General features: G+C 46.4%; 1 protein-coding gene across 1 annotated transcript in view; it reads right to left on the bottom strand.

Moving 5' to 3' along the window:
• The window catches only part of MAGIX (MAGI family member, X-linked), an 11432-nt gene extending 9152 nt beyond the window's left edge, over positions 1-2280 (bottom strand). The window contains exons 1-2 of the mRNA XM_004376948.2: positions 2232-2280; positions 1227-1373 (exon numbers count right to left, since the gene is read on the bottom strand). Of these exons, the coding sequence (XP_004377005.1) occupies positions 1227-1373; positions 2232-2280 (196 nt within the window). The remainder of the gene's footprint in view (positions 1-1226; positions 1374-2231) is intronic.
• Positions 2281-11842: the final 9562 nt, after the last annotated feature.

Below are 11842 nucleotides of genomic sequence, written 5' to 3' on the forward strand. Positions count from 1 at the left end.
CCAAGGCCTCCACCAGACTGAGTCCAGTACAGCTAGATGGTGCCCGGCTACCACCACTGACTGCTCTGACGGGGATCACAACAGAGGGTTCTGGAAAGAGCTGGAGAAGGATGTCGAACAAAATTCTAACACACAAAAAAAGAACAGATTTACTGGCCTGACAGAGACTGGAGAAACCCCTAGAGTATGGCCCCTGGACACCCTTTTAGCTCAGTGGTGAAGTCACTCTCGAGGTTCACGGTTCAGCCGGGGATTGGACAGCCCCATAAAACAAAATGGGACTAATGAGGCACAGCAGTCCAGGGGCAGGAAGGGACCAGAAAACTGGTGATAGGGAACCCAAGGTTGAGTAAGGACAGTGTTGACATGTCGTGGGATTGTTAACCATTGTCATAGGGCAATATGTGTACTAACTGTTTAATGAGAAAGTATTTGTTCTGTAAACCTTCATCTAAAGTACAAAAAAAAAAAAGAATTATCTATGTGAGATCAAACTGAGAACAGCAACTCAAAAGGTTTGATGGGAAGTCTAGGGGACAGTGAGTAGAAGACAATGGTGATGGAATAATTTGGAAAAGGATAGTTGAGAATAGCAGCACAATTGGAAGAACGTAATCAATGTCACTGAATTGTATATGTAGAAATTTTTGAAATGGTGTATCTTTGGCTAAGTATATATTCTCACAAAAAAAAGGCCCTCCAAGGTCGTGAAGGGAGTGTCGACATGTCATAGGGTTGTTAACCAATGTCATAAAACAATGTGTACTGACTGTTTAATGAGAAACTATTTGTTCAGTAAACCTTCAGCTAAAGTACAATAAAAAAAATTTAAAAAAAAAAAAAAACATTTCAGGCCCCCGCCGGTAATTAGCCTTCTAAACTCCATCCTATTCCTGCCATTTCAAGCCCAACCACCAATACGTTTAGACTGAACTCTCCTGACTAGCTATCCATGCCCCGCCTCTTGACTAACTACCCGCCCCAAGAACTGTTCAGGCTCCGCCTCCTCAAAAATAACATTCCAAGCCCCGCTGAGAGGGCTAAAGATCCAGCCCCGAGCCCTCAACTCGTCTTCTGGCTTTCACCTACTAGAATAACCCTCCTAGCGTCACCTCCCCTTGAATTTACATCCCTTGGCCCCACCAACAACCCGAGTTCTGCCACTCTAGAAGAACCCCCTCTTCTCGGACCCCACCTCCTGGGAAGACCCCGCTCCCGTCACTCACCCTCCTTGGGGCGCAGGCGCATTGTGGCACCCGCTCTGCGTACCAGCGCTGCCACGTCGGCGGCAGCTCGGGTCGCCAGGGGGCGCGCGTCCAGCCGCGCCAGGAGCTGCAGGGCACTGCGGCCGGCCGGGAGGGGGAGGCCGCGGCCTGCGCAGGTAAGGGGAACAGGTCAGCGCAGACCCTGAGCCTCAGCGAACACACTAACTTACAGATATCCGAAGACCTAGAAATGCCCCTCGAGATCTCCGGAGACGCCCCAACCACTCTCTTGATAATGTGGAGGTCACTGACTGCCCCTCAACGTCTCCGTGACCTCCGACCTTCCCGGGTATGTCTATGGACCCCCGCTCCCCGAGAATATCCCTGGAGATAGCTATTTGACTGCAATATTCCCGGACATCTCTGACGACCCTAGGAATATCTCCGACTGCCTCCAACATACTCGGGACCTCGACTGCTCTCTTATAAGCTGAGGTTCCAAACTCTCCCCCACAGTTCCCCCTGATATCTGAGAGAGCACGGTCTGTCCTCCATAAACCCTGGACCCTGGTTCACCATCCAGATATCCTAGGGAACTCCAGCTACCCACCCCCCCATAAATTCCCTCAGAGGCCCCCTTCCCCAGGTAGTCCACATAACTCCACATTTCCTCTGCACATATCCCTAGGGGCCCCGAGCTACCCTCCCCTGCCAATTCAAAGCTGACCCTGATTGCCCAGTTGTCCCTAGTGACCCCGGGCAGCCACCTCCCACCCCCCGCCCATCTCCCCGGAGTCTCCTGAAAGCCCCTGGGTCTGGGACGCAGCCCTTCCGTGTGAGTGGGGGTGAGTAGGGGTCTTGCGTCCAGCCCCCCTCGCTGGGCCCCTTACACCGCCGCCGCTTGGGCGCCAGAGCTGCTGTGTTTACAACCAGCAGGAAGGAAAAGGTGAGGAGCAGACAGGCGGGGTGAGGGGTGTCAGGGGCCGCACGCCTTCCCTCGCTCCCTGCCTCCTCCCTTCCCCGTACCTTCTCTGCTTCCCCGAGGGTCCTCAGCGCCCCCTGCGCGTGCCTCCATGGCCGGGACTCGGCCGGGTGAACTAAGTCCCGGCAGCAACGCGGTTTGTGCGCCGGGGCGCGCTCACCTGGCGACCCGCCCAGGCCCAAACACTGCTGAGACTGGCTGGTCCCGTGCTGGCGTTCCGACCCGCGCCGTGACCTGCCTGGCGGCTAGCATGGAGCCCTCTCTGTGCGAGCCAGCATGAGTGCTTGGCCTCGCTGTGCCTCAGGCACTGCCTCTGTTTTCTGGAAACCCGGAGCTGGGCTCCTCATTCCACCGAGATGTTATCTCACAAGCAAGGGGGAGTTGAGGCCCAGAGAATTTAAGGGCCCCGTCCAAGGCCCAACTTCTAAAAATGGGGGTGCAGAACTGGAACCTAAGCTTGCTAGGGAATTCTGCACTCTCCAGCAGAGCTTTGCACACAATAGGCACTGCGGAATTTTGCAATAGATCTTTGCCTAAAACAGTAGGGAGCTGGAAGAGTGTGGTGGGGCCTGGGAGTGTCCTGCCCTTGGAGCATTTGGTGCCATGGGAGCGTTTGGATCCCTGAGCATTATGGGGTTGGGAGACTCAAAAAATGGGGAGGGGAGATAGGAGCCTGGACTTGAGGAGGCTTTGAAGGTTCTGGGTTGGATGAGTCATCAGCCAATGTGAGGGGAGAAATGGGGCCCCATCTAGGTTTCAAAAGTGGAGTCTGGGAGGTAGGCCTCAAGGAGGAGCCCTTGGGCAGAGTGCTACTGTAGTGGAAGGAGGAAGGGGGTTGCAGTGAGGGAAGGACCTGTGACTGCCACTTGGCGGAGGAGCTCAGAGACTTGCTCAAGTCCCCACAGCCAGCCAACAACAGAGGTAGCTTATCCCCAACACTCACTTGGTCCGTGGCTGTTTCACTAAGAGCTGTGGATACACTGCATCCTCATGCCCATTCTGGCTGGCTGGGCAACCTCTCTGATCTTCCTACAAGGCCCAGTGTTGTTATAGATAAAACAGGCTGAAAGATTGCTGCTTTTATTCCTCCCCTAGGTCCCCCCTTTAACCTGACCTCTGTCTGAGGGCGGCCTACTGGACCTTCATCACTGCTCCACCCCATCCACCCATCCATGTGCCTTCAGCCACTGCCTGGGGCTGTCACAGCTCCCGAGAAATAGTCCCACTGTTTTTCCTGTCTCCCTGCCTTTGCCCATGCTGTGTCTTCTGTCTGGGAGGCCCTTCCTAGCACCGTGTCTGCCTGAAGTTGCCTGCTGGTTATCAATGCCTCGTTCAAAGGCTCCAACCCTTCATGATCCCATTTCTGACAAGAAAGAACGTGTTAATATGCAGAAGATGTATGGTTGGGGTTCTGAATTGAATTGTGTCCCCAAAAAATATATGTTGTAAATCCTAACCCCTATTCCTGTGGTTTGGAGCCCTGGTGGTGCAGTAGTTAAGAGCTTGGCTGCTAACCAAAAGGTCAGCAGTTCAAATCCACCAGCTGCTCCTTGGAAACCCTATGGGGCAGTTCTACTCTGTCTTTTAGGTTCACTATAAGTTGGAATCGACTCGATGGCAACGGGTTTGGGTTTTTTTTGTTTGTTTGTTTGTTTATTCCTGTGATTATAATCCCAATTGGGAATGGGATTTCTTTCTTATGTTAATGAGACAGTATTAGTGTAGGGGGAATCTTAGATCAATCTTTTGGAATATAAAAGAGATTAAACAAGCAAGTGAGCAGCAGAAATGGAGGAAAATAGATGCCACATCACATGAAGATCACTAGGGAACCAAGGAACAAAGACCTTCTCCCAGAGTCTGCGAGACAGACTTCCCCTTGTGCTGCTACAACAGTAATACCATAAGTGGGTGGCTTTAACAAACAGAATTTTATTTTCTCAAGGTTGGGAGGCTAGAAGTCCCAATTCAGGGTGCCAGCTCTAGAGGAAGGCTTTCTGTCTTTGTTGGCTCTGGGGAAAGTCCTTGTCTCTTTTCAGCTCCTTGGTGATCTTCATGTGGCATGGCATCTATCTTCTTCCCCCATCTCTACTTTTTTGCTGCTTGTTTAATCTGATATTTTATCTCAAAAAAGATTGACTTAAAACACACCCTACACTAATACTGTCTCATTAACATAACAAAGAAAACCCTATTCCCAAATGGGACTATAACCACAGGTATAGTAGGATTTACAACTCGTATTTTTGGGGAACACAATTCAGTTGATAACATTCCACCCTTTGCCCCCCTAAAATCTATGTCCTTCCCACATGCAAAGCATATTCACCCCATCACATCATCCTAAAAGTCTGAGAAAATCATTTTAATTCTCCTGGAATCCAGATTTCTGGCTTTCATGGAATTTGGGGTAATGCAAACAGGCCATTGCCCTTAGCTGCCCTTTGGAACCTTGAGCCTTGAAAAAACTGGTTCCTAAAAGTCACATTTGAGTCAAACAATGGTTTAGATCAACTTGTAAGACCGTTTTGTTTCAGGCATTGTGCTCCTTTGAAGAATTCAGTCAGCTTCGGAAAATAGACTCCAAAGGTCAGACTGGGAACTATGTTTAGGGTAAATCAGTAATTATTTTAATTGTTCTTCAAGAAAATGCTGTATGAAAATCCTTCCTGACCACAAATGTGTTTATCATTTCTATTCTAACCCTTTTTTCCATGGCAAAGCTGATTAGATTTGGTATAAGAATTTTGGAAGTTGTTCTTATCTTGGGAACATTTTTGACACTCTAGTGGAAATGTTACCCCAATTTGCAAATCGTATATTCAATAAACTTCAATCAATGTCGGTTATTGGCTTAATATGATCTTTGTTTTAACAAGTATTAAATCAACTCCAAGTGCAAAAATCCCATCTTCTGAATCATCTAAATCAAATATAGGTGAGACTTTAGGTGTATTCCATCCTGGGGCAAAATTCCTCTTCATCTAGGAACCTGTGAAATCTAGAATACAAGTTATCTGCTTCCAGAGTACAGTGGGGGAACATGTAGAAGGTACACATTTCCATTACAAATGGGAGAGATTGGAGGGAAAGAAGGAATAATGGACACCAAGCAAGTCCAAAACCCAGCAAAACAAATTATGTTAGCTCTCAAGGCTTGAAAATAACCCTCTGTTGTCCTGGACCATCTGGACAATGGCCCCGCCCTCCAGATTCTGTGTGTTGGCCATGCCCTCTGGATTCTGGGTGGAGGCCCCTCAGCTCTGGGCTTCAGCCCTGCCTTCCAGGCCCACAGGGACAGCAAATCTGCTCCCTTCGCTTTGAGCTGGCCTCATTCTCCTAGTCCATCTTAGTGGTGACCCCACCCCTCATCACAGTAGGCTCCCTTCTCCTGCCCCTTGGGCATGGCAGTCCCGCCTCCTCAGCTTTGGGCTGTGGCCCCATACTCTTGGCACACCTGGATGGCAACCCTACAATCCAGAACCAAGTTGTTGGAGATCTCACTCTTTGATACCTAAGACGCCATGGCTTCACCCTTTGAAACCTAGGAGGTAGTGGCTCAACCCTTTGAAATCAAGTCAGCCCTGCCCCCTCCCCAACAGTTCTACTGATCTCCAAACTGCTCCAGGAATGGTCCTTTTTTTTTTTTTTTTCTTTTTATTGGAGGAAAACAGATGTAGCTCCTTTGGCCTGTTTCCCGCCTGTAGAATTCCAGGAGACAGACAGCTTCCTTCCTTTTATCCTATTCACTCTAAGCTGATGGGTTTTCTATCCCATTCACTCTAAGCTGATGAGTCTTCTGCTGTGATAGTTGGTTAGATCAATCAATCACAGGCTTAATTTCTTTAACAAAAGATTGCGTGGCCACATCCTTGGTGAAAAAAGTTGTTTTCATTTAGCACAGTTCATTTCTAAGTCCCATCTCTTTCCTCTTTCATTTTACTATAAGTGGTGGAGGGTGTTATAGATGAGTTGTGTTCCCCAAAAATGTGTGTCAACGTGGCTAGCCCATGATTTCCAGTATTGTGTGATTGTCCACCATTTTGTCATCTGATGTGATTTTCCTGTTTGTTGTAAATCCTACCTCTATGATGTTAATGAGGCAGGACACAAATCTACAAGATTAGGTTGTATCTTGAGTCAATCTCTTTTGAGAAATAAAAGAGAGAAGCAAGTAGAGAGACAGGGGGACCTCCTACCACCAAGAAAGCAGAGCCGGGAGCAGACTGTGTCCTTTGGACCCGGATCCTTGTGCTGAGAAGCTCCTAGACCGGGGGAAGATTGATGACAAAGACCTTCCCACAGAGCCAACAGAAAGAAAGCCTTCCCCTGGAGCTGGCACCCTGAACTCAAGACTTCTAGCCTCCTAAACTGTGAGAGAATAAATTTCTCTTTGTTAAAGCCATCCACTTGTGGTATTTCTGTTATAGCAGCACTAGATAACTAAGACAGAAGGCAATGGGTTTCTCTTTTTATATGTCCTTTCTGGCCATGGTCTTGTAACTCCCACAAAATGACTGGATGGGACATGCAAATAAGTCATGTAAAACTCTTGTCGGGATTGGCTGGGAATTCTGTCTTAGTCATCTAGTGCTGCTATAACAGAAATACCATAAGTGGATGGCTTTAACAAAGAGAAGTTTATTTTCTCACAGTCTGGTAGGCTAGAAGTCCAAACTCAGGGTGTCAGCTCCTGGGGAAGGCTTTTGCTCTCTGTCGGCTCTGGAGGACAGTCCTTCTCATCAGTCTTCCCTTGGTCTGGGAGCTTCTCTGCACAGGAACCCCAGGTCCAAAGGACGTGCTGTGCTTCCAGCACTGCTTTCTTGGTGGTATGAGGTTCCCATGTGTCTCTGCTCACTTCTCTATTTTATATCTCAAAACAGATTGGCTTAAGACACTATCTAATCTTGTAGACCTCATCAGTATAACTGCCGCTAATCCATCTTATTATATCATAGTGATAAAGTTTACAACACATAAGGAAATCACATCAGATTACAAAATGGTACATAATCATACAATACTGGGAATCGTGACCCAGCCAAGTTGACAGATAGTTTTGGGGGACACAATTCAATCCATGACAACTGGGATATGCAAATAAGGTGCTTGTGGCCCACAAAGGGGTTTGGTCAGTTTTGCAATCCACTAGGTTTAAAAAGAGCCAATCCCAGAAGCTGAGGGGGAATCTCACTACCATCAAGAAGAAGAGCCAGGAGCAGAGCACGTCCTTTGGACCCAGGGTCCCTGCGCTGAGAACTTCCTAGACCCAGGAGACAGAGAGCTGTAACACTGGAGAGCTGTAATACTGGAGGTAGCAGCAGCATGTGAAGGCAGTGGCACAGGATGGCAGCAGCATGGGACTGGCAGACAGCTGCAGTGGGTTTGCCAACCAATGGAGTGAAAGAGCTGAGCACTTTCAGGCAGGAGGCTTCCTGGTGGAGTGGGGTGCCTCCAAGCATTTATCTGTGAGCTAAAGAGCTATAACTCTTGTCCAAGTAGGGCAGAGGCCAGGCTTGAGCAGGGCCCAACAGCAGAGACTGAGAAGCTGTCCTGATTGAAGAACTGTATCCTGAGTTATTCCTGTTACTTCCAAGTTGATCCTGATTCTGAAATGCAACCTGTTATTTCCCTAATAAACTCCATAATTGTGAGTATGGTCTGTGAGTTCTGTGTGGCCATTGCAAATGAATTATCAAACCCAGCAGAGAAGTAGAGCGAATACGGTGGGAGGGACAGCTGATGTCAGAATTGGTAAAAAGGTTGGAGAGTGGAGGTATGTCTGATCTCCACCCCATAGGAATCAGCTTTGGGCTGATGCTGATCTTGATTATCCTTCCCTCTCGTGAAGTTAGAGGACATCTGATGCCGCCATTTTACAAGTAGCAAGGAGAAAGCATGCAGCCCTTTTAAGATCTTGCTTATAAATCTCCTCTTCCAAATATACAAGTTCATCACTTACAAGTTCTACCTTTCACCAAACATTTGAACATAATTCAGACAAGTCCTTTGCCACTGCATAAAAAGCATTGCCCTTCCTCTATTGTCCAATCATGTGTTCATTATTTTCTTTTAAAGCCTCACTAGAAGCACATTTAACATCCACATGTCCAGCAACATGCTGTTGATGGCGCCATATGTACTCTCTAAGATGATAGAGACTATCTTTATGGCTCTCCTCATCTCCTTCTGAGCCCTCACCAGAATTGCCTTTTACATCCATAATTCTACCAACAATTTCTTCGAGACAATCTAGGTTTTTACTATTAAAAACCTGTTGCCGTTGAGTCGATAGTGACTCATAGTGACCCTAGAGGACAGAGTAGAACTGCCCCATAGGTTTTCCAAGGAGCGGCTGATGGATTTGAACTGCCAACCTTTTTGGTCAGCAGCTGAACTCTTAACCACTGCACCACCAGGGCTCCTTTTACTGTTAGGCACCTTAAAACTCTTCCAGCATCCACTCATTACCCAATTCCAAAACCTCTTCCATATTTTAGGTATTTGTTAGAGTAGCACCCCACTCTCCACTACCAAATTCTGTCTTAGTTTTCTAGTGCTGTTATAACAGAAATAGCACAAGTGGGTGGCTTTAACAAGTGGAAATTTATTTTCTCACAGTTTAGGAGGCTAGAAGTCTCAATCAGGGTACCAGCTGTAGGGGAAGGTGTCTGTCTCTGTCAGCTTTGTGGGAAGGTCTTTGTCTTTATTCAGCTTCTTTCCTTGGCTCTTTGGTGATCTTCATGTGGCAGGGCATCTGTCTTCCCTCATCTCTGCTTTTTTGCTGCTTGCTTAATCTGCTCTTTTATGTCTCAAAAAAGATTGACTGAAAACATGCCCTACACTAATGTTGCCTCATTAACATAAGAAAACCCTATTCCCAAATGGGATTATAACCACAGGTATAGTAGGATTTACAACACATATTTTTGGGGAACACAATTCAATCCATAACAACTTCCCACCCTCTCCTCCAGGGTCTAGTCCCCTGGCACTTCCCCTGGAGACTTCCCCAATCCTGCAGGGCAGTGCTGGTCACCAGGGTCAATGTCCTGTCCGCCTGAGCTGGAATCCCATCTGTCCCCTCTGGCCATCGCTAGGAGTTTGGCTGGTGTCTGGGTTTCCAGGAGTCCCAGCCAGAAGATGGGCTGTAACCGCCCACCTTCTCTTAAAGCCAGGACGGTTTCTTTGTATTGCCCCCTTATTCCGTGCAAACTTCTTACACTGAGCAGTGACCTATGGCTTGTGGAATGAGAAGCCAACATGAGACACTATTATTATCCCTGTTTTACAGATTAGATGATGGAGGCCTCAAAGAAAGTAAGCAACTTTTCCGAGGTCACACAGCCAGGAAGTGGTGGAGCTGGAATTTGCACCATGTTGTCCTGGCTTCAGGAGCTACGCGCAGGCACCACCCTGTCCTGCCCCTCCGATCTGCATGTGAGGTGTTTGTCTGGCTGACAGCATTTTTACCAACCTGAGTCTGGGGTTGGGTGGGGGAAAATTAAGACCCTATATACCCATTGCCATCGAGTCGATTCTGACTCAAAGCGACCGTATAGGACAGAGTAGAACTATGGTGGTGCGGAAACCCTGGTGGCGTAGTAGTTAAGAGTTCAGCTGCTATGAGTCGGAACTGACTCGATGGCAACGGGTTTGGTTTTTTGGTTTATGGTGCCCATTCCAAAGAAAGGTGATTAAACAGAATGCAGAAATTATCGAACAATATCATTAATGTCACACACAAGTAAAATTTTTCTGAAGACAATTCAAAAATGGTTGCAGCAGTACATTAACAAAGAACTGCCACAAATTCAAGCTGGATTCAGAAGAGGACGTGGAACGAGGGATATCATTAGTGATGTTACATGGATCTTGGCTGAAAGCACAGAATACCAGAAAGATGTTTACCTGTGTTTTATTGACTGTGCAAAGGCATTCGACTGTGTAGATCATGACAAATTATAGATAACATTGTGAAGAATAGAAATTCCAGAACACTTAATTGTGCTCATGAAGAACCTATACATAGACCAAGAAACAGTTTACAGAACAAGGGGATACAGTGTGGTTTAAAATCAGAAAAGGTGTGTGTCAGGGTTGTATCCTTTCACCACACATATTCAATCTGTATGTTGAGCAAATAATCGGAGAAGCTAGACTATATGAAAAGAAGGTGGCATCAGGATTGGAGGATGACTCATTAGCAACCTGCAGAATGCATATGACACCACCTTGCTTGCTGAAAGTGAAGAGAACTTGAAGCACTTACTAATGAAGATCAAAGACTGCAGCCTTCAGTATGGATTACACCATAACATAAAGAAAACAAAAATTCTCATAACTGGACGAATAAGCAACATCATGATAAATGGAGATAATATTGATGCTGTCAAGGATTTCATTTTACTTGGATCCACAATCAATGCCCATGGGAGCAGCAGTCAAGAAATCAAATGATGCATTGCATTGGGCAAATCTGCTGCAAAAGACCTCTTTCAAGTGTTAAAAAGCAAAGAAGTCGCTTTGAGGATTAAGGTGCACCTGACCCAAGCCATGGTATTTTCAATCACCTCATACGCATGTGAAAGCTGGACAATGAGTAAGGAAGACCAAAGAAGAATTGATGCATTTGAATTATGGTGTTAGTGAAGAATACTAAATATACGGTGGACTGCCAGAAAAATGAAGAAATTTGTCTTGGAAGAAGTACAGCCAGAATGCTCCTTAGAAGTGAGGATGGCTAGACTTCATCTCATGTACTTTGGACATGTTATCAGGAGGATCCAGTCCCTGGTGAAGGACATCATGCTTGGTAAAGCAGAGGGTCAGCAAAAAAGTGGAAGACCCTCAACAAGATGGATTGACACAGTGGCTGCAACAATGGGCTCAAACACAGCAATGATTGTGAGGATGGGGCAGTACAGCGCAGTGTTTCATTCTGTTGTACATAGGGTCATTTTGAGTGGGAACTGACTTGATGGCACCTAACAACAACTAACCAAGAACAAGTTTTAGCTCATTCTCAACCAGTTTCTGTCTCTTTAGGCCCTATTGAATATATGCATCCATTCTTACCCCAGTAAATTTACTAGGATGAAATATTCTATCCAAATGGAATTGTCAAATAAAATTTTCAGGAACAGGTGCGATGCTATTAGATATGCCTGAAACCAATCAACAAATGGAGTCTATAATATGAAATACAAAAATGAAGAAGACCATTTCTATTTGCAGGCACTTAACCTGCAGCACAGGAAAACCACTCCTTTACCTTACCTAATTTACAGAAGATCTTTTAACTATATCTGAACGTTTATCGGCCACCCCATCTACTTATGTTGGCTGAGTATTATCAGCAGACCCAATTAAAATTCAAATAGATACCTCCAGGTACTTGCTTAAAATTTCCCAATACCCCTCAAGGCAAGAAGCTAAAGAAGGACTTGCTTCTATCATTCAAGATTTTCTTGCTTTAGGCTTCATTATTCATTGCACCAGTCCATGCAACACTCCAGTCTTCCCTGTTAAAAACCTGGCAATCAAGGATGGAGACTTGTACAGGACTTCTGTGCCATTAACCATATAGGAATTCCTAGATTTCCCATAGTCCCCAATCCTCACTTGCTTCTTTCTAATGTACACCCTGAAGCGT

This window comes from Trichechus manatus, unplaced genomic scaffold, assembly GCF_000243295.1.
Source record: "Trichechus manatus latirostris isolate Lorelei unplaced genomic scaffold, TriManLat1.0 scaffold00046, whole genome shotgun sequence".
NCBI lineage: Eukaryota > Metazoa > Chordata > Mammalia > Sirenia > Trichechidae > Trichechus > Trichechus manatus.